The following is a 26,531-nucleotide window of genomic DNA, read 5'->3' as shown; positions in this document are numbered from 1 at the left end:
CGTATTCCTGTCCTGTGATGAGAATCAGTACAGGGGGAGGGAAGAGTGAAACTGATGCCAACTGTGTGGCGTGAATCGCTCAAGAGGAGTCAACAGCCTTCCTGGCCTGATGGATTTGAAGGAGTGAAAGAAGGAGATGAACACTCTCGATAAGATGATGGATTGACTTTGGGCCCAGGCACTGAAGGAAGGAAGGAAGAGCAGGTATGGCGTGAAAGAGGGCGTGCACACGAAACGAACGAGGGGAGGGACGGTTCAATGTGACGAGGCACAGGAGGGTTGTCCTTCAAAGGAGACACCATCGTCTCCCACTGAACCATCACATGTTCATTGTTCGAATGTCTACTGCCGACATGTCTTCATCATCATCATCATCATCATTCAGTCATTAATAGGCACAGGGAGGTTAAGGTGAAGCAGACAGGGATGAAACTGTAAAGGTTATTGGTGTCAATCAATCAAATGTGCATCAAATTCTGATACACACAAGTGACGGAGCATTTAGGTGAAGGAACGGTGAAGAGGTGATTTTTTTTCAAAAGATTCTTTTATTTACATTCATGAGGATTCACGTGTGGTGAGCTGAAACACTAACAGAGCAGAACTGAGTCAATGAACAAGGGTCGTTTGTATTGAAAACGCATTAAGTCGAGTAATGGAGTAAAAGAGAGACGTTAGGAGGATGAGGATTAAAAGGGAGTGGAGTTGGGAAAGGCACACACTGGGAGAGTATTAATCTGTTTTTGTTTTTTCATGCTCACATTGACTGTGACTTGATAATCTGAAAACATTTAAGTAAGAAGACTTGAGGAGCCTTGATTCTATTAAAGGGATGGTTTTTAGATGACTAAGTCTGCCAACAAAGAGGTTAGAGTTCAACTCGGATGAGGCAGAGACTGTTGCTGACTAAGGTCTGAGTATGAACAAGTAATATTTCAGAGAAATTCCCTGTGGATGTTGAATCAAATGCTCCACAAGCTGAAATGAATTTCAGACATTATTTTGAAGAGGAAGCAGAATATAGCGTACGGCTAGTTGACTGTAACGGGCATGACAGTATACTCATGGCATCATGCTCGTACTGTGTATATGCTATGTGGCTAACAGAGTGTACAGCAGGTGTGGCCTTAGGCAGGACTCAGGCCGTACAGGGAGAAGCTCACACAAAGAGTCATCCATGTTGACTACAGCTAGTGCAACGCTGCTATTGACGGGTTCTGGCTTTTTTCAGGTTTGGCACATGCAAAAGGTTATACACGACAGGAAACACGGCAGGAGAGTGACTCTTAGAAAGAAAAACACATGGAGAAACTATTACGTTTCAATAGTTCCTATCTACATCAGTCAGATATGAGTTTTCCAATGTGATATATCAGTTTTAAAACATTCCTGAATTACATGAGCAGGATCTAGAGAATTAAAAAGGACAAACAGCTGAACCTAATGGCAACATTAACAGATCAACAACAACACAACATTAAGAATATAACATAAAACCCCATTCATGAGACACTGGAGAGCGACTGGTCCCACTGGCCTAGCAACTCACTATGGATCTGGATTCACTGTTCTACGCTGCCCTAGAAGGCAAAGGGAACCAGGTGGCATACTGTATTTATATATATCAAGCTTGTGGAGGGCACTGCTCTAGAGCCAGTGATTGGATTTCAGGAGAATAAAGTATCAGTATGTATTTAAATTCATAATATTTAGTAAATGTCTTTTCTGCCTTCTCTTTTATTTTTTGGCAAAATCACTGTTGTTGTTTACTTTTCACTCACACACACACAGCTCACAAATCTGCCTGAGAATTTGGACTTTCAGGGTTTTACAATCAGTTGTGTTATTTCAGATTCAGGTACAACCTAGACTTAAATCTGCATTCAAGTGGTGAGTTCAAATCAAGTGCAAAGATCGTCTTTAAAAGTGGTGAGGAGGACTGGCTAAAGTGACAGGGCAGTACAGTTTCTGTGTTGCACCTCCTGTGGAAACCTCTGATGAGCCAGCGCCTATATGTGAGGATCTACAAGACCATACGGAAGCGCACACAGCTCAAGGAACTGCATCTGAATGACTGTCATTTCCATCACTACCTGAGGCTGACCACTGGCTCACCAGTAGCCAGTTTGATGACCTGCTAGCTCGGGTTGGTGCCAGGATGTGAGTCCAGCGAATTTCATTCTTAATGCAGATTGGCTTTCGTGTGAGACACATTTTTCATTCAAGTTCAAAGATTTCAACTCGAGCAGGAAACGCAAATGATGGAATTTCACCTCTATAACTATGCAAATCTTTGTCATCTTCTTGTCTTGTCACATGTTTTTATCGACTTTGTTCGTAATCTTATAGCGTGAAAACTTTGCTTTGCATTTGGTGTGAACTCAGCGTTAGGGTTTTAATCTGTGATGACTAATGGCCAACTTTAAATTCCATCATTGAGAAACTATATGCTTCTCTCTGTCTTCCTGTAGGTTTCATTAGACCTACAATCAACTTGGTTTGTAAAGAGCCATGTGAAGGAGGCAGTGTATTTTAGAAAAAAAAAAAAAGTTTGAAATAACCTGAGCAAATAGATACATGGCAAATCAGGAGTATACTCTTCAAAACATTTTTAACAACTTTTCCCAACATTAAAACGCTGTGCCCATTGGAATCAACATAAATTTAAGCCGGCTGCTATCCTTCAAGACAGACGGAACAACAACAGATGACTTTGAGTGGAGCATTGTTTAAAGGTTGTAACTCTTTGGGGTTTCATACTTCGTAGCATGCAGCATTCAGCGTATCACGTGCATGAATGATACCTACCAACAGCATGCAGATACAGAAGAACAGTCAACAGCCAGACAGGCATCCAACTAACACACAATCTGCAGTAAAAATCATCCAATTTGATTAAATCAAAAGGAAAAGGAGAAAAAAAAATCTGATAAGTCTGGAAACACCAGCAGAACCGATATTTTTACAGCTTGCTAAATCTGGACTTTATTTAAGACATCCAGTTGTTCAAAGGTTGATTTGTACTGTGTTACCTTTGCAGTTGTTTAATTATTATTATTATTTCGTGCACATACAAATCATGGTTTGTCTAATTAATGTAATAAAAGCACATTCAGGTGTTGGTATAAAAACTAACTTCTTATACTCTTTTTTTAAATAACTCATGATTATTTACAAAGGAGTTATACATTGATATTGGACAGATTAAAATATTCATCTGATCTAATGGAAATATATGTGTGAGGAGATTCAAAACTAATCGACATGAGACTAAAAGATTAAAGGTTAAAGGTTCATTTTTAACTATTGTATTAATGATTATGTCAATATAATGAGGGAACAAAACAACTAAAGTAGTTTTTGATTTGCAACTTCCGTGTCCAAGAAATGTGACTAATGAGTTTCATCGACGCTTGATGTCATGATACTGTATGCAAGAAAACGTTGCATGGTTAATACACAATAATATTGTAATATCCTAGAACAAAATTATAATAAGTGTTCAACAAAATGTCTTGTACTGATTCTGTTAAGACATTTCTGATTGAAAACAGAAACATCCATCGCACATCTATTGCGTGACAGGTGAAAAGGGTAAAGTGGACAAAATGTTGTTGTAAACACTCCTGCACACGATCTTACTTGCAGATTCTTGTGATATTTTGGTGCTAGATCTTCTTCAGGCATATGGTTTCTAATAAAGAGAATAATAATAATATTTATATCACAAATAATTATAGCACTGCAAGTAACACAGTGTGCGGGAGGGTTTTCATCACACATTTATGATCGTACGTAGGATTCTGTCGTCGTGGGCAGAGAGGGACAAGAGGAACACTCACTAGTGTTAACAGGACAAACTGTAAACTTTTTAGGTTTGATTTCTTATGGTATAAATCGCCACTGTCCACATACTAAACTGATTAATGTTGCTTGTGTGTCCACATAGTGTCAATAAAACTATTGATAATGTAAGTGTAAAATCTGCAGCTCAGCGAGGGCTAGGAACTAAATTTATGAATCATTATTTTCACTGATTATTTTTGATAAACTAAAACTGACTGACACTTTGAGACCTATGTTTCTCAAATATTTGCTTTTCTATTACAGACTGCTTATCATTTAAATATTACTCCATTCACTCTTTAGTTGATTTGCTACGCAGAGTTAAAAATGAGACTAGCGGGATATCAACTTGTGCTAAAAGTAAAGATTTTTACACCATCACCATGAAATCAAAGGGGAAGAAAACTGTAAACATTGAATCAGGAAAAAACATTGAATCACAAGGTGCTGTTTCAACACCTGCACCCCCTGTCCTTCATATTTGGCTATAGCGTCTACTACACTGCATTATATGGGACTTTTTCCACTCATCACATACAGTCATATCGAGAATGTTATGATTATCCACATAGAATCAAACTGTAAACCACCAACTAGATCTGCAGATTATAATGATCATCTTTTGAGATTTGTAAGGATGAATTTGTGCACAGAATAATCCACGCCTTAAATGCTACCGTATCTTAAATGAATCATATACTGGCATAGACAAATAAAGCCGGACATTCTTCTGTCTCAGTTGCTCCAGTTGTGGAAAACCTTCAATGTAACCTGCAGGTTATACATTTCCATCATGAAGCTAAAGGAAATCCTTTCTTGTGGTGGCCAGAAACAATCTTATCTATATAAACTATACTGGCAAAGATATTTGTACAGATCAAATTTGCATGTCTTAAGTTCCTGTTTTTGAACAGAACAAATACACAAATTGGGCCTTGATCAAGTTGTGGTCAGATGTTGGATTGGTGGTTGGTTTAAGTGGTTGGCAGTAAGCAGGGAGATCCTTCAGGGATGTTTCCCTCATCCTTCTCATTCGGTGCTGCTGAGCGTCGGATGTGCAAACTGCGGGTTGATGAACGAGAACCCTGAAAACTCGGCCTGGTCGATGTTGGCGATGACCAGCTCATCTGATGGTGTGAGCTGGGTCTGAGTGCGTGTGAAGAACTTGTCAAAGTTCTCTGCTCCTTTGCCACACTGTAGAGAAGAGACACAGAGAAGGAGAAGATGTTTACAGGTGAGGTATGTTACATAACATGAAGAGAGAAGCAGACTAGCTGGACAGGACAGACAAATAGAATGCCAAGCGCTGGCATCAGTATGCACACTGCAATTTAGAGGACGAGAGCCGCCATTACATTCAGCAGAATCTACTTTTGACTTCTTGTAAATGTTTACAAATGACTGCAGAGCACAGGACACATCCTCATAGTCATCATCAAACAACATCAGCTGCTCACATGGTCATCACCTCACTCATTAAAGCAAATAAAATCACACAACTGGACAAACGTGGACAAACAGGCAGCATATGTGTGTTGTCCCACTTCAACCTGTCAACAAATTAAAATGCTTCTTCCTCCTGTCCCCTGGCTGACATCAAAACATTTCACACCTGATCCCCCACTTTTCCCTCTGACAACATCAGATTACATGCTCTACATCTTCATTCATCTGAATCGCTCTGCAGCCTTCTGGTGACTAAATTAACATTGTCACAGCTGTGCAAAGGCCGAGGTTTAACTCCATGAAAGGAAATGGCGTCAGGACCTCTGCAATGAGAAACACTGTGTTTGCACTGCTCTCATAATCTCCAGCTCTTTCATCTTGGCTCAGATATGATGTGCACGTTCCTATGCGCATTTTCCCCCTAAGTGTCAAATCTACTTAACTGCCAGGAGAATTAAATGATACGTTGGGTAAGAAAGCGAGGTGCACCAAGGTGACGAAAGGGTTAATTGGTTTGTTCATACAGAGAGAGTCAACCAGTCAGCATTTAAGACGAGGCATCAAAAGTGTTTTCATGTTTCTTTGATGAGGAGATAATCAAATTAAATCAAAGACACAGATACGGATCATGTCACATGGCGGAGGAGTTAGCACTCCAGAGAATTTCACAGCAAAGGAAGGTCATGTGCTTGTTCAGGGATGTGGGCGTGCATCTCATTTTGTTGCTGCACTGAAAAAAAAATCATACTTGACACTTATAACTGCAGCAGCTTCTATCATGAAAATGATATGTTAGAAGGAGTTAGTAAAAATACACCTGCAATAATCACTATTTGAACTATGTTCCTCCATAAGTAAAACTGTTTATAATGCACATACAGTATGTCTTCTCATTCCTGTGCTCAGTTTGTATTGTGTTGTTCTTTGTAAATCTGTCTAAGTGCGACCAAGTCAGTCAACAATGAGCTGCACATGGTCTGAAAATGAGGCTCGTGAAATCAGAAGACAGAAGCCACTTTTTAATCCCTTTCCATTTTCTTAAATACATGTCTTTCTTAGGTTTAGCTTGTAGATGATCTGCTAACAAGTGAACACACAAATGCAAATGGCCCTTGGTAATCTCAAGATTCTTAAAGGTAAAAAAAAACTAGATGATTTCTTCACCAGCACTATTCTTTAAACTTTGGGCTCCATGTTCACCTGTCACTTACTTCTGTTCTGATATCACACATCAAAGTTTAGACACTGATAATTGTTAGTTCCTATTGTCTGATTGGGTTGTGGGGTTGGGAACCATTAAAACCTAAGAGAGGGAGCGTATTAGAGACAGAGTGATGGATGCATACATCCTCTTACTATATCCTCATCAGCTAGTCCACCTACGCACTGGGCTCACCTACACAGATGCATGCATTCACAAACACACACGATCATGCACCCAGATACACTTGTGCACCCATATTCCGGGACCCGCTGCAGCCGTTGATAGGCATTCATGTTCCCTAAGGAGATACTGTTCTGCAGCTGGCAGAGAGGATCAGTGAAGCCGTGAAGCCAAATGCTGCCGGCCTCTAACACAGGGCTTGAAGAGAAAGGAAGCATGATGGCCCCATAACACTTTTGGCACTGTTGTCATAGAAATAAACATCGGTGCATTAGACTCGAAGGGTTGTTGTGACTGCAAAGGCAACATTTCACCGAACATGACATCAGAATAACATGACATCAATGCACATTGAAAACTAAAATACTGCCTAGAAAGACAATGCTGGTAGATCAATTAGTTTCTAGTTTTAATGGTGAGAGATTACTTGAATATTCTTCTTTAGTTAAAAGAAATTGTTAGATAGTGTATTATGAGAGAGAGATGCCTTTCTAGATGAATGACCTGTTCCTGATTTCCTGCCAATTCATCTGAGCTTCATCATCTAATTGACTCAACAACCTGCTGCGGTATAGAAGCTATATAAGGTCTGCTTCTTTCACCATGACGCTGCCAGCTCACCACTCACTTCTGTGGGTTGGTTTTCACCCTTTTTTATTTGAAACATTTGTTATCGTACCTGTTTTTGCCTGCGTGTACAATCACCTACATGCTTTGCAATACCTGCCAAGCTCAGCCAGTCTCCAAGGCAACTGTTGGATTTCTTATAATATTGTCAGGTCTCTAACTAAGTAAAACTGACCTGAGGTAATATATGTTGTGCTTTGGCGCTATATATATAAAATGAATTCTAATTGAATTAAAAATTGAATAGCTGTATGTTCTTTGTATGTTTATGTTTTCAAAAGTAAAACTGCTCTGAGCAAAGCTGTTTGGAATCCTCTGACTTCTGCTTTACTCATGACCACTTTTGAAAGAAATAACCTAGTAGACAGACACAAAGCATTTGTCTCTTTTCTGGGTGGTAAGAAATATTACAAAGACCGCATTCACTCAGTAGGGAGAGAGGGTGGTCCACTAATCAGAAGGTTGGTGGTTTGCCCTCAAGAACTTCTTATTTGCAATTTGTCCTCGGGCAAGATACTGAACTCCAAATTGCACCTGATGGCTGTATGAAAGGTGGGTGATAGGGGAAAAAAGGAATGTTTGTGTGTGTGTGTGTGTGAATGGGTGAATGTGACTTATAATGTACAACACTTAGACACTAAGACTAGAGAAGCAGGACAAGAATACATTCCATTTACCATCCATTTACATTATGCTTCCTTTACTTCAATCTGCTCCAATCATTTCTAATTATCATCAATTCACTGTGAGGTCACATAGAACATGTCAGGTGATCTAATACAAGTGAACACAACATTAAAATGCTGAGACGCAGACGTTTCTAAGGTGTGTGTTTTTTTTTTTTTTTTATGTTTTTCAAATGTCCTCCTATGACTGTTGCCTCTGACAGGTGACGTTTGCTTCAAGCCACTACCTCCCTGTCAGAGCGGATAGAGGGCAGGACGCACACCTCAAGGCAGAGGAGTGAATGTGGCTCTGTGTGCACTCATCTGAATGCGCTCTATCTTTCCCACACAGCAGATACCTGATGGGTAATTGCCAGGATCCTTCAACCGCTATGTCTCTCTGTCTACCAGTCTTCTATTCTATCACTGACCATCTGTCGCTCAACTATTTTTCACTTTAACTTCCACCAACAATCGCCAGCACCAGACTGTCTGTATCCAGATCAATCTTCAGGGAAACTCCAAAGAATGTGCAGGACAAAGCCTCAGCTGCTGAAATGATTGAGTTGAATTTTTGGAAAACATCTATTCTCGTCCATGTCTTTTTATTTCTCTTTACTTCTCATGGAGCTTTATTCTGTGTGAATGAGCCTCACGCTGCAAATTAAGGATGATGAATAGTCTCGAAACCGTTTCCTAAGAGCTGTTCCCACAAGATAAACGAAGCTCAAAAGATAAGCTCGGCGAGAACAAAACGGCAAAATTAGGTTCTGAACTATGATCTTATGAAAATCTGCTTCACTGCATTTTGTGATTTTTTTTTTTTTCAGGACACAAACTTGCCCTTTTGAAAAAGAAATGAGCTAGTGGTACATCTGCTGTTTCTCATTGTGTCATCCTGCCAACCCTTATGGGATGAGACCGCATCTATTATGCTGTTGATACATCCTCCCATACACAGTGACAGTGTGCTACATGGGTTTATGACCTAAATTCTCTCATCTTTAATCTCTCCCTCCCTCTCCGCACACACACAGACATGCACACCTCTGCAGTCAAGCATATTAAAAGAACACTCAGCTACTTAGGATGATAAATGAGTGCCTGCCTCCATGAAGAGTTGTGCCAAGATGCTCTCCCTCTCTCTCTGTGTCTATACCTCGCTCCTCCAGAAGCCCCTGGCATGGGAAGCTCTCCATCTATATCGTCAATTTAACCTTTGTGCTTTGTTTCTTTGAATTCTTAGATTTAAGTAATTTGAACATATTGTAGGTGTTATTTTATGGAATTTAACAGAAAGAGGTTTTATTCAGGGTTGAGTTTTTCTGAAATGCTGCCCTGTAGGGAAACGTATCCCCTATCGTTTTCACTGCTTTATTTCATGAATACGTAATACAACAAAATCACAAAGCACAGCTGAACCCATTAGTTATTGGAGCAGAAAGCTACCGATGTAACCGGGACCTTCCATGAGCAGCAGTGGAACATTTACCATTAAACAACTTTTACATTTATCAGCTTCTGCAGTGTCTAAACAGATGCAAGTTTCATTCAGGACTACATTTTCAGAGTAAGAGTAAGTTAGGAAATAAAGAAAGAAATATGCAAACAAACTGAAAACTCTTCCTCTTATGTCCCGAAGGCCAAAGGAGGAAAGGCAGACATGCTTAGTCAAGCAGCAACAGACTGTGCCTCTCATTTTCTTACAGCTACATTGACTCACATATTGCCATCATTTTCTCTGTGTGTGTGTGTGTGCGTGTATCCCAACAGGCATGCGCATCCCTTCCTTGGACAATTTTCCAAGACTTCAGTGTGGTGACTAAGTCTTCCCACTCTTTCTTCTGGCCCTGCCTCCACCCCTCCTTCATTCACTATCAAACAGCTTCTTTCTATTTGACCTACTTTTTTTTTACCTCCCTGGTCCTGTCAGCCATGAAGACTATCATCCACATGTGGGTATCCGTGTATTGTTGCTCCCAAGAAATTAAAGTTCATACAAACACTGGCCAGTTTTGGATTACATGCTTTGTGTTACCTGCAGTAGGCAGCCAAGCAGCGAAAGAGCCCCACACAATAATATGGATCAACACTAACTCAGACCTCGCTGTCTGAAGCTCCGGTCCAATTGCTACAGATGATTTGAATCTCTCAGCTGGGTGCAGCCGGTATATTGATTGCAATTCCACAGCTGTCACAGGTGGATGAAGTGAGATTGAGCGGGGATAGATGCACACGGAGAAAGGGAGGAGGAGGGGGTGGATTAGAGATGCAGGGTTAGACCTGGTGAGGGGTGAGAGGGAGTTGTATAATGAGGGCCTCAGAAACAGTACTGTGTTACATGGTATAGTGAGATGGACATGATGGATCATAATAGGTTACAGTGGTAACCAGGGGCATTAAATAGTGTCTTTTGTTACATTTTTTCCACCACTCTCATCTTTCACCTTTATCTGCACCATACAGCCTGAGCCCTGCAAGCATGCACTGTGCAAAACACATGCATGTTTGCATGCATCCACATCCCAGCAATGTCAGAGTGAAACACACAAGCTTTCCCCTGATATCGATCGCAGCAGATGGACACAAAGATGAGGAGTACATGCAAGGAAATCTTCCTCCCCTGCTTTTTACTGGTAACCTTCACTTTCTTTAACCTTCCCACACAAACACACACACACACACACACACACACATATATTTAGTCACACATACACACACAAAGCACACACAGCATTTCCAGGATATCCAGCACGCCCACTCAGCGGGAGACTACATGAACACAAAGGCCAGGATTCACCTTATTAATGGAACTGGAGCCCTTGAAGGTTGAAACAGAAGAAGAACTACAATATTTAAAATGAATATGTAACCCGCACACACAAAGTGACCTACTTTATCTATATTGCCTTGTGTTTTTGTTTTCTTTTTTAAAAAAGGATGTCAGATAAACACGTCAGAGTCTGTGTGTCTGACAGAATCTTATAAAGACAAGGTGAAAGCATGTGTATATCTGTGCTCTAGATAATCATGTGTAAATTCAAAGGAACATTCATAATTAATGAAAGTTACATTAATTATACATAAAGATGAATGGCTTTGAAATTACTTATGGTCCACATAACACATGCCATATATAGCCTATGCCCACATTTTTATTTTTTTCCAGACTCCATAAAAAGATTTCGACAACACTAATCGCACACAAACCTTCTCTTCTCTTCTCTTAACATTCCGCTCCCGGCTGTGTCAGCCACTCTTTATGGCAATATCAGCCAAGTGCTTGCTCTGTTCCTTGCGTATCCTTTTTAATGTCCCCAGGTCAATGTCAAGAATTAAAAAACATTTGGAAGGGATGTTTCCAAAACAAATCTGTACTAGTTATCTTGTGAATTCCCCTGACATGCCAACAATACATCCTGGTAGTTAACCCAGTATCAGGGTGACCTTTGCTTCTCAACCAGTCTGTTCTGTGATAAGCTGCATGAAAGGTTGAGAAGGTTGTAGAAATGACTTGATGTTCTGCACCCCCTGTTTAGTTTCATTTGAGTGAAAACCGTGAGAAACTTGTTTAACCTTTCATCACCTGTGGTATCTTCAAAAATCTGGTAGTTGCAAAATAATTCAGCTGCTACGGGTAAAAAAAAAATGGTGCATTACAATAAGTTGTAACTAGTGCCTTTCCCTGTTTGTGTGTGTACTCTTAAAAATCTGACTGAAGGCTGAGGAACAAGTTGTCAAACAAACAGCCAAGAACTAAGAGTCCCAGAGGGAGAAGATTGCACAGCAGAATATGTCTTGCCATAACAGATTTGTCTTCAACAGATGACCCCATCCATCTGTTCTTGTTTGTTTACATGTGTGCACTTCAGAAGGTTGCATGTGTTCACTTGTCCTCTCTATGTGTACTATGTTTGGATGGAACTGCATTTAATGTTGTGTTGTGTTTGAGGGAAAACTGTGGAGGAACAACATTGTCTTTTTGATCGAGACATAGTGTGATGGCAAATGTGGCCTTATTTTAATGAAGGCTAAACCCATGTGAGAGATGCCACCAATCATCTTAACCTTGGTAATTAGAGTAATTGTCACAATTAATTAGACTGTTAAGATTAAATTAGACCCTGAGCAGGATTATTCACAGGACTTACCACTTTGGGCTTGAAGGGCGGCTGTATCTCCCGGTTCTGGAGGCGTTCCCAGTCGATGCGTCTGAAGAAGGCATGCTCTCTGATGTCCCGCTCTGCCTCATTGCTGCAGCCCAGACGCTTGGACGGGTGCTTGGTCATCAGCTGCTCACAGTAAGAGAGACAGGGACATGGAGTTACAAGAGAAGACAGAGATGATTCCACTCGTATCAAGATCATTAACTTTACATTTAGTGGAGACTCTCCACTCAGATGGGTTCAAATTAAATAAATCTCCAGAGGATTCAGGTGAGGGGTGGTGCTGCACCCTCTGTGTCTTCTGCGTGTTTGGCACCGCTGATATATTTGTTTTCTTTTGTTTTTTTGCATCTTTTACGTGTTAGAAACATCATTAACACACTAACTTGCTTGCAGTGAATCCCGTGGAGGATCTCCTGCTGTGTTCTCACATCAGCCTGTTTGGACATTCAGCACTTTTTAAGCCTCCGGAGAATGTCCGGAGGGGCTGTATGTTTAAAGGTTTAGGGTTTGGATCTCACATTGTTTCCTCCTACTTCTCTGTTCTTTCTCTGATGTGTTTCCTTATGTGACTCCACCTCTTATCTAGGTCAGTAAATGACAAATTAACAGATGGGTCTGGAAAAAAGTGACATAACTGTTTTTTTCCTCCACTCTCCCTCTGCTTGTTCTGCCTTTAGAGAACTGCTGCCACTTCCAGTTGCACCATAGACAACATGAGGACACAATCTGCACTTGGTCAAAATGTAAGACAAAAAAATGTACCCACAGGAAAAATAACCAACAACAAAATCAGTCCTGGTTAAAATAAGACGGAGCTCACTGACATTACTTTAATGTAATTATCCAAATAATAGGTTAAAAATCTGTTTGTTGCAGTTGACCTGGAATATATGGATATATATATATATATGAGATGAAGTGAGAATTTTTCTCACTTCATCAGGCATATTCATCGGACTGATATCTTTGAGTGTGGGACAGTTGGATTGAATTTAAGGGGACTGTTGGGCCTTGGTGGAGGTATTGAAATTGAAGCCATTGAGGGCCATTTAAATTTTTTACTGTACCACACATATACTAGTCACAGAGGCCAGTTTTCTTGATGCAAGCCCTTCGACATAAAAGCAATGGGCTGGGCCACATCTGAACTAACAGAGTAAATCGAGCTGGCAGAGTAATTCACACAGTTGTTGACAAGGAAGAAAAAGTCATTTGCAGCTTTCTGTCTGTTCGCAGGAGTGTCACTGACGCTAAGAAAGCCTCCTGCTGCAAACACACAGGCTGTCACCTTTAAAGTGACTCACCTCACACCTTCAAATGTCCTGAAAGTGACTGACTGCTGGACTGCCAACAATCAAGTCCTGTTGTTATTTTTAAAATATATATTTTTAGGTAGATACGACATCTGGGTGAAAGTGCTTATTTCGTCTTCTTCTACCTCTTTATTTTGACAGTCTAGATGCTGCACCTTTTCCGGCATTGCATCATTGTTTTTTATATTTTGGGAAGAAAATACAATAGTGATTCTTTCTTCATATGGTGCAAGATGCAACAGTGGTTAACCATGACACATAAAGGCTAACTCCTCTGCTAATAATGTGACAGGAGTCAATTTCCCTTTTTAGCAGGTTTACGTGCGTATGAAAAAACCTGTGTATACCCACTAATTTTGGTGTAAAAGAGGTTTAAGTCAGCAGGGAGTCTGGTCACATACAACTGTGTGGTTCAGTTCACCACGATCATATATCTTGAAGCAAAAGATAAATAGGCTACATTTTTACCTTTGGGGACAATAAAACAAAAACCTATGACTCAATTGGGATAGATGAAGACGTCAAACAGGACATGAATTATACCATGTTTTACCTGTATGCTTTTACTTTTCTTTATGTCAGTACTCAAGGGTAAACGAATGGTGTATCCCGAGAAAAAAGCTTTTTATACAAACCTGCCTCAAGTTCATTTTCTTCCAGTTGTCATTATGAAATACAACAACATTAAAATGGATGACCCCTTGGTAACATCCCATTACTGAGATGAATGTGTAGCTACATCTGTGACCTATTTGAAATATAATGAACTGTACAGGATATATGGGCCGACATAGGAAAGAGACTTTATAGGAACAATTGCAGCTATTGCACAATAAAACTCCACCTGCCTATTACAGCAATTTTATATAGTTTGTCTCCTTCTCACTGTTTCTGTTTTCCTCAGTTACGTCCTTCTCTGTATTAGCATCAGTTTTCAAGATACATTCCTTGCTCTTTATTTTCCTCATGTTTCTATCTCCCTTTTTTATCTTTGTCAAACTATCTCCTGTTTTCTTTTTTCTTCTCTCTCTCTCTCTCTCTCTCTATCATTTGTGGGTCAGGCTATTGACAAGCACTATGTATCCATTAAGGGGAAGTGCTGGAGCTATGCCAAACATGGGTTGAGACAAGGACTTCAACCCAGACCAAGGAAAACACACAAACAAACACACATGCAAACAAACACACAGGGACACACAGGGACACACACAGCTAAGAGAAGTAAAGAGGAAAGGAAGAAGGGGCACGTACAGAAACAAGTTGAGGAAGGGACAGGGAGACAAAGCGAATTATTTCACAGCTCATTGGCTTTGCGCTGCCTCTGGACAGAATAAAACTGCTATTTTCACTATGAACTTCCTTATATATACACACACAAACGTGTGTGCTGTTTCCTCCAAGTATAGCAGGGTAAACCTGCTTTCTATATAGTCAGCCTCTACATGTCTTTACTATAGGTCTTATCTTCAAGCGTCCAACAGTAAAAAGCATGGGAATGGAACCTGTAGTTCTGTTGCAACTGAAGTGACAAATGTGTCTAAAATAACTCTCAGAATTTAATGACCAAATCATCCAAAGGTGACCCTCTTGTTGTTAGTAACTACATCTGCCAAAATTCATTCATATTTAATGTCCATCAGCTCCCCAGAGGATGAGCATGTTTCTTTGTGCCCTCTGAGTGGTACATGTAAAGTGTCAATGAAGGTCAAACAAGCAGAGGATATATTTGTGGTAAAATGCCTTAGAAGTAGTTTAATTAAAACTGCAGTCAATGTTAGCATAACTGCTATAATACTGGAATATCAATACTGACATTGTATTTTTTTAAAAACAAGGGAAAAGAGAGGAGCAAATTCTATAAGAATTTATAATGAATAGTTCTTTCTATTCAAAATGCTAAATTGGCCCTGATATACCCTCAGGTGTTATTGTATCTTTCTGTTTTCTGCTCCCAAGCTAAATGTCAATTATTTATTAGTAAAAAGTCAATGTTGAAGTCAACGTTTTCTGTAACTTCAATACAACACGACCATTTGGTCAATGTCAAAGATTATTTTCTGTAATATATTGTGGTGGTCAGTTGCTAGAACAAATTACACATCTGCTTTTTAACCTCCCAAAGAACATAGACAGATGTCCTTTACTTAACAGACAGTTTTAACAGTCAAAATACAATATATCTACTACATTATACATTCGTATTTATCATGTAGCTGAAATATTCGCATATACTTATGGAACAAAAAGTTTAAAAAATACAAAATTAGGCATTTGGAATAAACCTTTAAAGCACCAAGCTTGTTGTGTTTGTGAGGAGAATTTTAGAAGAATAAATAGGTTTCCCTTTAGTATTTTAATATTGCAAATATAAAAAGCAGAATAAATGAGTGAAATGTAACTTTCCAGACACTATTTAAAAAAGGGTCCACACTTTGTTCTTACAGCATGTGCCAGACTTCTCGTATCTGAAATCTGACAGCAGGAAGCTTCCTGCAGCCTGTGATGCAGCCCTCCCTAAAACTGAAGTAGCGGGAAGGGCTTGTAGCCCTCTGATGAGAAGTTGTGCTATTTGGGCTCCAGTGAGGCGCGTGAAAGACACAGAGCTTAAAAAGCTGATTTACAGGATTTGCAAAGAAAATGGTCCCAGTTAAACAGGAGAATAGACGGAAGAGGCAGGTTTCATATCAGACTGTGTAAGTGCATTTTTTCTAAATCACTTTCTGAAACTGAAAACCAAAATCACTATGCCAGCACGTACAAAGTCTTTTATGAAAATTGAATCGATTGACATACATTTACGTTTTTGCTTGACCACAAATACTGATGGAGAATGACATCATCCACTCACCCCTTTGCAGATGGAGACAGCTTCTTTGGACATGGACTTGGGGTATGACACGTTGTGCTCCATTATAGATTGGAACAACTCATCTTCATCCTCGCCATCGAATGGAGGCTAGGGGAGGGGAAATATATATAATAACATAATGATGACTCATGTCCACTGGCAGAACCCCATGTCATATCCACAGATAAACAAGTGGGCCTCCCAGTGGCAAGACAAAAAGGAATTGTCTGATGCAAAGACAGTTATTTGATGCAAAGTATGAATATGTTTAATCTGCTCCAACAATGCATGTAGGCAGCTCCATGATTGGTGAGTCGGCTGCCTCTGTTTAGTGGTGACACATTCAAACTTTTACAAATCCCTTCAACTGTTAATACTTACAAGTCCCACACATACACTCACACACACACACACACACACACACACACACACACACACACACACACACACAGCGGTGCTTCCTATGTAATTGCTCACCACAGATTATGCGACAGCTTTACACGAAAACATGGTTGTGCACAGATTGCTCACACCCACATTATCCCCCCGTGTACTCAGGTGGTGTTTCCTCAAGACCTTCCCACCAGCTCTATTAACAAACATTGACACATATACACACTTTCTCTCCTCCATTCACAGCACATATGTGAGTTATTTTAAACTTTGACCCTGTTTTACTGTACACAGTGTGTTGCATAATCTGTGGTGGGGTGTCACCGAGACAGATATTGAAGTGGCCATGTCTTGACACTGCTGTTTGAGGGTTAAGACTTGGTTTTAGGGTTAGAGACAATATTTTGGTTTTGTTTGTGGTACATATTTAGTGACAGTTCGAGTTATAGACCATAAAGAGTTGGTTTAGAGTTAGAATTAGGAAAAGGCATTTAGTTGTGATGGTTAAGGTTGGGGTAATGGGTAAGGTAATGTATTATAACAGTGAGTAATAGTATGTATGTATATAAGTGAGAGTCTGTGTGTGTGTGTGTGTGTGTGTGTGTGTGTGTGTGTGTGTGTGTGTGCGTTTATACACCACTCACCTGTCCTGCAAGCATTTCGTAGAGCAGCACTCCGTATGCCCACCAGTCAACAGAGCGTCCATATGGTTGATATGCAATGATCTGTGTGGGAAGTAAGAAAAAATAAGATCAGAAATTCACCTCGATTAAATAATTCTACAAATGAAAAATATCCAAAATCCAATCCTCTCCAAAAAGTAGGATATGTTCATTTGTCATTGAAGCTTTGACTCTGATTTGAGACGTACAGCAAAATATTGAAACGAAGAATTCATCTATTGATATTTCATCATTTCTGATCAAATATCTTTCCTGTATCTATGATTAAACCAGGGGAATTAGAGAATGGGCTGTCATCAATCCTTCTGTCACCTGTCAGAGTGATTGATACAGTGAATTTTCAAAATATAAATTTCTTAAATTTTCAATTTTTCTAGGTTGCAAATGAGTGAGCAAGCAAGAAAAACCTTTAAGCTTTAGAAGCCAACAAACACAAATATATGAGGCTTAACAGCAGCATCGATAATCCTGATTAATGCTTGAAAAGAGCACAGACTTCTCTTCATACAATGATTTGATTCAGTGTAAATCCAAGCAAAGTGTAAAGCAAAGTCGTGACCACAGCTGTGACCCCTGAATCGTCTCCATTTTGAAAACACCTGCAACAACACACTTGCCACGACTGAGCAAAGACCACGGGAAGCTCACAACTTCTGACAGGAAGAGAGCATTCGCTGTGAGTGTGCAAAAGCAGACAACAAAACACAGAGAAGAGTTTAACCATTTATGAGACACAAGCTCCTCAGAGCTAAAAACCAGCTCATAGAAAGATGAGGCTGCAGCTAAAAACTGTTACTGGCTTGCACTTTTGGAGAGGCTATCTTCACATTGAGTTAAAATCCTTTTGTCCTAATGCTGTGGCGCAGTTTCTGATTCATTCTTCACGATTAAAATGGTAATGTTTCATTTTTGACTTGACAAAATTATTATTGATCTGGGTGAAATGGTTTTAGAAAAGGTCATACATCTTAATAGTGCCTTTTAATATTTAATTAGAATTAGGATGAGATAGTCAACTAAACTTCCTCAATGGTATTTTTTACACAAGAGTTCCCATTTTTAGTGATATTTGGGGCAATTTAATAGCAAGAATGTTCTCTATTATCTCCAACTACAATGACAGATAAAAAGAAAAAAGAGATACGGACAAAGAATGAGTGTATGAATCTCGACTGGGTTTCCCATGGAGCCTGTTTCAGCTATGAAGAATCAGTTTAATTTTATTTTTATTGTGCCACATCACAACATAAATCATCTCAAAGCACTTTACAAAGATTTCCTGTGGGTTCATCTGACATTGGCCAAGGTCAGGCTGAGTCATGTGCACTGCCTATACAGTCTAACATTACATAAAGCACATATGTTTAGATCTCTCTCTCACACACACACACACACACACACACACACACACACACACATACTGCTTATGAAGAGCCAAACACTCATTCAGATACACAAACAAACACCGTTGTGCTTATGTGTGTGTGAATGCAGATTTGACCTGTATCACACTATAACCTCTGCAGCCTGACGCCCAACCTCTGTGATTCCCCAATGGGAGTCCACATACGCACTGAAAACACACAACAGTCGCACAAACACACCTCCAGCTCTCCGCTATGATGTCCTGATGCCGTCCTCAGGGATGATGGGAGCCGGCTGGTTTCGTACTACATTCACGTGTTAACCCTCATGCACAAAGGCAAGCATGTGCACAAACCTGCGTGCATGTACACTCTTAATGTCTCTGTAGCTATGAGATTCAAAGGAGCAGAAAGGATTTATATTGTACACATTTAAGGTCACAGGCTGTGTAGGTACATTATTGTTTTCCTCTGGAAAAAGCTAGATAAATATAACTTGAACTATTATATACCCACAGCATATATATATGTAACAATATTTACTGTGTCAAAATATCGACTGTGACATCAGTAAGGCCTGAACTCATCAATCAGCTGTTCGTATCTTATTGAAAAATCCTTACAATCATATTCAAAGTTAAATTGGTATTTATAATATGATGGTATATATATATAGATTTATAATACAATTAAAGCCTGTTTATGACATGTCAAAATATGACCACAATTGCTAACAAATTAGTAGTTCTTTTTAAATAAGAAAGTTATTGCTTTTAAAAATACTTAAAATTATTAAAGGTAAAAGTACTCGCTGAAAGTAATTCCTAATGCAATGATCAACCACATCAAATGTGCCTATTGCATATTCTGTTCAATGAAAGAAATAATACAAACACTGCCATTATAATATTTTTTCATGGCAGAATCTATTTATGTGTTTCTACTCCACCAGTGCTGCAGCTACTGCTGCAGGAGGCGAAGTCTAATGTTACCTGCCTGCTCTGATTGGATCACTGGACCAATTCCCCTCCCGTTATTGATAACTTTTAAAATTATGAACAATACAACAATTTGATTATGTAAGAATATGAAATGCAGAGATGTGATGATATATTCAGAGCAAAAAGTACCTATAGATAAATCTCTTTAAGTAAAGCACAGATAGATGAAAAATGTACTAAAGTGCAGTAACGAAGTAATAGTACCCCGCTGCGATAATATTTGGGGGTGAAACGTTAAAGCTGAATATCTAAGAAATGCAATCTGCATTATCAATAAGAAATGCTGACAGTGTGAATCTATTGGACGTTTTAGATGCTTATGAAAAATGACATTTACAGGGCAGTCATGTAATTATTTTTCTTATCTTTCTATCCACTGTCCCTGACCCTGATGGACATGTTTCATGAACTTCGCACTTTAGATGGTCACCTACATGTAAACAACATGCAGACCTTGCATAACCTTTCACACAGCCTCCTGGTGCTTAAAAGTGGCTCCTGCAGACCCCGTCAGGCGTCACAGCTCCACAGACCACAAGGATGAGGGTTGTTTTTCTCGTCCTGCTCGGCTGCTACCTGTCTGAGGCTAACGTCCTGGGGCAGAGGTTCATTGCCACCAAAGGTAGTCAAGATGAGCATGCTGAGGCAGACACCTTCGCTCTGCTCAGAGAGATGAAGGTTCTTTTGGACGATCAGAGAAATGAGCTGCGACAGACCAAAGAGCAAATGGTGCAACTTCAGAAAGTGCAGGGTATGTGCAGGAGGATGTAGCATTTACCTGCTGCCTCCTATTTCTTTTTTAGCAAATGGAATGGAATTGAACATCTCACGTTCTCTCATACTGCATTATTTTATTTTTGTGTAATTGACTGTACAGACAAGACAGGCGATGACAGCCAGCTTGACGAAATCTGGAGCCAGTTGGATGCACTGAAGAAAGGATTCACAGGTACATTTGGATCAAACTGAAGTGAAAACCCTCAAAAATCATGTATCATGAACATGTACAATAACTATGTAATGTTTCATCTGCTTATCAATAATACAATAATGTATAGTTATAGTCATTCATTTATAGTCTAGTCTGAATCCTGAATTTCTGGAGAGGTGTGTATTACGTGATGTGTGTATATTTGTTTGATATTACTTTATTTCCATGATGTACAAAAGACCATGAAGCCAGGCTGAGACTCAGTGAGATGCAGGAGGAGGAGCAGAGGAAGCAGGTAGAGCAAGTTGTGCGACAGTACACAGGTAATGTACATTTACACACATATTTATTCTATCAACCTACAGTATGTTTTACTTCTTCGTTTACATTCCTTTGTTTACTATTAACACCTTCTTCTCATTCTCCACACGCAGAGCTGGAGGCCAGACTGAACGCCTATAATTTAGATGGACAAAGAAAACGAGTGGACACTCTCCAAAAAGACAGTAGAGGTATTGCAACAAACGTTGGTTATTAGTGTCCAGTAAAGTGTGGCCTCATCTCATCTAATCTCACCTCATGATACAGTATTTATTGAACTGAGTGGTTGAGGTCATGAAGCATTTACAACCTCTTTTTTAACAAATAGAGATGAACACCAGACTGACAGAGCTGACAAATAAACTTGGAGACACAGATGCAGTAGTGAAGACTCTGCAGGCGGCTGATCAAGGTAAATTATGGATTTTTTTTCCCTTTCTGATAAAGAAAAAAAATTGTATTTGTGGAATTATCTGTGTGTGTGTGTGTGTGTCATGTTTTTTTCCACGATGAAATGTGCAGATTTGGAGACCAGACTGAACGCTGCTGATGTCGAGGCAGAGACGCAAGGAGCCTTGGTGGCACAGTTACAGATTTCAATTACAGGTAGATTAACAGGGGTAGTGATATATCAGTGTGAGGGGATGCTTGAAGTAGAAGACTACAGGCTAAAGATTGATCAACTTGATTCTCTTGATTTTGAATGTTAGAGTTTGAGTCCAGACTGGAGTCCAGTGAGAGTCTTGAGGAGCAGCTGAACATTCGACTTAAAGACACTGAGACAAAGGTCGAGGTTCTGAAGACTGTGGATCAAGGTAAAGAATGGAAGAGAAAGAAAATAAATGGTCTGACACTGTGCAAAAATATTTGGCTGTTTGTTGATTTGAATTGTTCTATTCTTTCTACCAACCTCACTGAGAAGAACTGGAGGCCAGACTGAACGCCAGTGATTTGGAGGGACAAATTGAACGAGTGGCACAGCTCCAGAATGAAAGTAAAGGTAATCAACAAGTCAGTTATTAATGGCCAGTAAAGAATCTTATCCTAATCTCATCTAATCTCACCTCAAGATATATATTTAACTGAATGGTTGAATTTGAGCAGTATTTAGGACCTTGCTTTTAACAAACAGAGCTGGACAGCAGACTGACGGAGCTGACAACTAAACTTGGAGACACAGATGCAGTGGTGAACGCTCTGCAGACAGCTGATCAAGGTAAATGGTACAACATGTAAATGTGCATCATTAAAATAAAAAGTAGTTTTCTTTGGATTATTTGTGTGATAAAATGTTTTATGTTTTGTTCACGCTGAGCAGAATTGGAGGCCAGACTGAACACTGCTGATGTCGAGGCAGAGACACAAGGAGCCCTGGTGGCACAGTTACAGACTGAAATCTCAGGTAGATTAACTGGGGTTCAGATTATCATTCAGTGCCATCACATTATGAAGACATTATTTAACAATTGGAAGACGTCAGGCTAATGATTATGAAAATAAAAGTTAATATCTGTCATTTTGAATGTCAGAGTTTGAGTCCAGACTGGAGTCCAGTGAGAGTCTTGAGGAGCAGCTGAACATTCGACTTAAAGACACCGAGACAAAGGTTGAGGTTCTGAAGACTGTGGATCAAGGTAAAGAATGGAAGAGAAAGAAATTAAACGATCTGACACTGTGCAAAAATATTTGGTTGTGTGTTGTTTTCTTTTTTATTTATTCAAATTATTCTATCCGTCCTTCCAACCTCACTGAGAAGAACTGGAGGCCAGACTGGACGCCAGTGACTTGGAGGGACAAAGTGAACGAGTGGAACAACTCCAGAAGGCAAGTAAAGGTAAAAAATGACTAGTAATATAGATTTCCTCTCATGTTGTAATTCACATTTCACTTACTGGAAATCCATGCCACATTCATGTACCCGTTTTAATTGAATAGAGTTGAACATCAGACTGACAGAGCTGGGAAATAAGTTTGGAGACGTGGACACAGATGTGAAGGCACTGCAGACCATTGATGATGGTAAAAACACAGTTTTGTTTTGCATAACTCTGTTCAAGATATGTTTTGCGGTAATAAGATTCATAGATTGATATTTTGTTTTATTCCTCTATGTAATGAGCAGAGCTAGAAGCCAGACTGAACACCAGCGATGTCCAGGCAGAGACACAACGAGCCCTGGTGGCACAGTTACAGATGGAAGTTAAAGGTGCATTAACACATGAAGAAGAGATTACTGCATTAGCAAGTTAATAAGTGATCGATTTATCACCAGAAGACTCAGGACTGGCTGAAATCCAGATTTATCTTCTAGAGTTCGAGACCAGACTGGAGAGCAGTGAGAGTCTGGAGGAAGAGTTGGCTGCCCGGCTGGGAGTCACAGAAACTGAGGTGAACGGGCTGAAGGCTGTTGATCAAGGTAAACAAAGAGGTTCCAGCACTCGGTAGAAACTCTTCTTTGGTTGGAGAATAAAATATTCATATGTGAACCATTTGCAGGGTTATCCCTAAATTTTACATGATCTTGATGTTTTGTTATGTTTGAGAATTTCAAACTACAATTTTAATCCACTTCTTTGTTAAAATTGTTTGTGTCAAAGGGATGAAAATATTCACCTCATACTCCCTTGATGTAAAGCACTTGCCTTGTTGTTAAAATGTGCTGTACAAATAAACCTGCCTTGCCTTAAACCCAAGGACTGAATAGCAGGTTGACAGCCAGTGAGAGTCTGACTAGGGAGCTGAATCTCAGCCTTGAAAATGGACTGGAACAAGTGCAGGCACTTACTACAGCTGATCAAGGTGAAGAGAATGAAGAATTCCCTGTAGCACTGATGCTGCACATTACCCACATTTTGCTCGTTGCATTAATCGACATAATATTTGCCTAAATAATGAATCCTCATCTATTTCTAACAGAGCTGGCAGCCAGACTGGGACTCACTGAGAGCCTGAGTGAAGAGCTGAAGATCAAGACTGAAGACACAGAGAGGGAGATGAAAGCTCTGGAGACAGCTGATCAAGGTACCCTGACATGCAATTATGAATGAGGAGGGGGGTTATTATGGTGATCGACACACTACTGTATAGTCCATCTGATCTTTTCTCTGATTTAAATGAGAACTGAATTCATGCATAATCTTTTTTATTTTATCTTCCACTAGAGTTCATGTCCAGATTAGCAGCCAGCGAGGGCCTGGCTACGGAAATGAACACACGCCTTGGAGTCACTGAAACTAAAGTGGAGGCACTGGAGAGAATGAATAAAGGTAACAATATAGATATTCAATGGTGACTCTTTATTTAAATGTACCCTCTAGGCAGTCATTTTACTATAAATGTGAAGTAATTTACAAAATCCAGAATTCATGCTTTTCTTTGTTCCACAGAGTTAGATGCTAGACTGAATGCTGCCGAGATTTTGGGCCAAGACATGAAAACAAAGCTGGAAAAAACAGAGGATGAAATGGAGGCGCTTAAAAAAGCTGATCAAGGCAAGTGTGTCATTCAGACTGTATTTAAACTGTATATGGATGTTTCCTTTTAGTTTGTTCATCATGTAGATGAGCTCAGAGGGATTTTATTGTGATTACTATAGAGCTGGAGGCCAAACTGGAGACAAGTCAAACTGTGCAAGAGGAGCTGGAGAATAAGGTTGAACAAACAGCTGCAGCAGTGGAAGAGGTGAAGACGTCAGTGTCCAGAGGTAAAAACATTTACACACCATCATTTGACTTTAAAAATATGTAGATGAGCTCTTTTTTGTGCCTTTAATGTGCTTGTTCTCTACTTTCTCTCTAAGGCAACATAAGGACTGAATGTATGAATGCAAAATTTTTTAACAGATAAGGTGGCTTTCTCAGCTGCTTTGGAAGAGAATCAAATGCACATTGGGCCATTTAACACTGAGACCACTCTCGTTTACAAGAAAGTCATCACTAACATTGGTGACAGCTATAATCCCACAACAGGTAATGTCCACGTATCTGCTTGCTGATTTAATCTACATAATAAAACATAATACCTGGGAAATGGCTTTTGTTCAACAACAAATAAAAATAACCTTCCTCCTTCAAACTTCCCGTACAGGAGTCTTCACTGCACCGGTCAATGGAGTTTACCACTTCACCCTCTACTCTCATGCTAACGGAGGAAACCCCGGCTTTTTGCTGCTGTACAAGAACGGCGAGGCTGTTGTGGGCATTGCGGAACACCCAACTGCGTCCGACGTCACAGATAACGGATCTAACGGAGTCGTGCTGCTTCTTCAGAAAGGAGACCAGGTTGACGTGCACATGGAAGCCAGGTCCTGGGTCTGGGCAGACAGCGATCGCAACCTCTGCACCTTCACTGGTGTTCTGCTCTACAGTATGCCCAGCGACGTGCCCAAAACCATTCTGTAACTTTACTCATGCAAACTGAACGAATTGCACATAATCAACTAAATCAAGGAAAGATAACATATATTGTGTTTCTGTGTATTTGTGCAACAAATTACACTATTTTAAACTGTGCTAAGTTATTTGAGTAACTGATGTTTCTAGTTATTTCTTTCTGAACTGTTTGTGGTTGGGGTATTTGCAGTCAAGATGTTATTCAGTTGTGTATATCTTTTTTTATTCTCCATTAAAATCCAATTAATTATGAAGTCATTCATTGGCCCACAGTGTTTCATCAGTATTTTGCTGAGTTATTCTTCATAAAACATACAAATCCTGACAAGTGTTCAGATCTGTTTAACATGCAGCTCACGTATTGTTCTTTTAGTGAACGTGCATAAGCGCCTACAGATCATATCAGCATTTAAGGGAATGAGAATCAGGTTGTATCGCAGAGTGACAGCCTAATGTTAAAATGACAAGCACATGCATGAGAAAAGAATGTTTCAGGCTTTGCATCCTGATTTCTTCACATGAAATCGAACATAGAGAGGGTGAGACATGCTTACACTTAATCCTCAGCTTTCCTCAGTTCTTTTAAGGAGGCAGGAAGGTGCAGTAGGGAAAAGCCCCATTCCCTCATCATGGCTCGATGTTTTTAATTAGCTCGTGGGTCAAAGACCCCATGGTGGGAGAACCCTTTGTGTGAAATCTCTGAGCTGTCCTGTTTAGATCCTCCTTCCTGCGAGAATCATGTCGACCTTCACTCTGACTCAACAGCTACCAACCGATTCAAATGTGCACTCGTCACTGCCTCTGTTGAAATATTCTAATATGTATGAGAAAGGATACCTAATTCCTTAAAGAAATCCTTGTCCTAGTGAACTGAAAGCAGAATAATCTTTCTGGGGAAAAAACATAGATGAAAATAAAGTTTTAAAATGTTTCATATCTGATATAATGCAAAACAGCATGCTAAGACAACAGCAGTGAGTTGTTTAGATGTAACCTATCTTTGATGATACTCTACTTGTTTTCTTAGAAGATAACGTTTTACCCTGGCAGAGTGAACAAGGATATTGTTTAGCTGGAGCGTCATCGAAGACCTGATGTGGATATTTGTTGCACTGTCACTCAGAACTGACTCCTCAGTCTCTCTTGCAA

At 39.8% G+C, this 26,531-nt stretch overlaps 2 protein-coding genes across 3 annotated transcripts in view; one reads left to right on the top strand and one right to left on the bottom strand.

Moving 5' to 3' along the window:
• Positions 1-528: 528 nt before the first annotated feature.
• prkcaa (protein kinase C, alpha, a) overlaps positions 529-26,531 on the bottom strand; it is a 131,213-nt gene continuing 105,210 nt past the window's right edge. For both annotated transcript variants that reach the window (XM_020084251.2, XM_020084253.2), the window contains 4 exons: positions 17,336-17,416; positions 16,299-16,406; positions 12,120-12,260; positions 529-5,040 (listed from right to left, as the gene is read on the bottom strand). In XM_020084251.2, coding sequence (XP_019939810.2) covers positions 4,876-5,040; positions 12,120-12,260; positions 16,299-16,406; positions 17,336-17,416 — 495 coding nt within the window. In that variant the 3' untranslated portion in view covers positions 529-4,875. The remainder of the gene's footprint in view (positions 5,041-12,119; positions 12,261-16,298; positions 16,407-17,335; positions 17,417-26,531) is intronic.
• Positions 20,139-25,640, top strand: LOC138411228 (uncharacterized). The gene is made up of 22 exons (XM_069530690.1): positions 20,139-20,490; positions 20,617-20,688; positions 20,910-20,993; positions 21,105-21,182; positions 21,320-21,403; positions 21,514-21,597; positions 21,702-21,806; positions 21,914-21,991; positions 22,124-22,207; positions 22,310-22,393; positions 22,521-22,625; positions 22,748-22,825; positions 22,927-23,010; positions 23,114-23,197; positions 23,303-23,407; positions 23,686-23,790; positions 23,908-24,012; positions 24,153-24,257; positions 24,378-24,482; positions 24,587-24,694; positions 24,834-24,959; positions 25,078-25,640. Exons 1-22 carry the CDS (start codon positions 20,280-20,282, stop codon positions 25,389-25,391), a joined length of 2,388 nt encoding a protein of 795 aa, XP_069386791.1. The 5' UTR covers positions 20,139-20,279; the 3' UTR covers positions 25,392-25,640.

The sequence above is a fragment of the Paralichthys olivaceus genome, chromosome 8 (genome assembly GCF_024713975.1).
Source record: "Paralichthys olivaceus isolate ysfri-2021 chromosome 8, ASM2471397v2, whole genome shotgun sequence".
Lineage (NCBI taxonomy): Eukaryota > Metazoa > Chordata > Actinopteri > Pleuronectiformes > Paralichthyidae > Paralichthys > Paralichthys olivaceus.
This window is presented reverse-complemented; position numbering and strand designations above follow the sequence as displayed.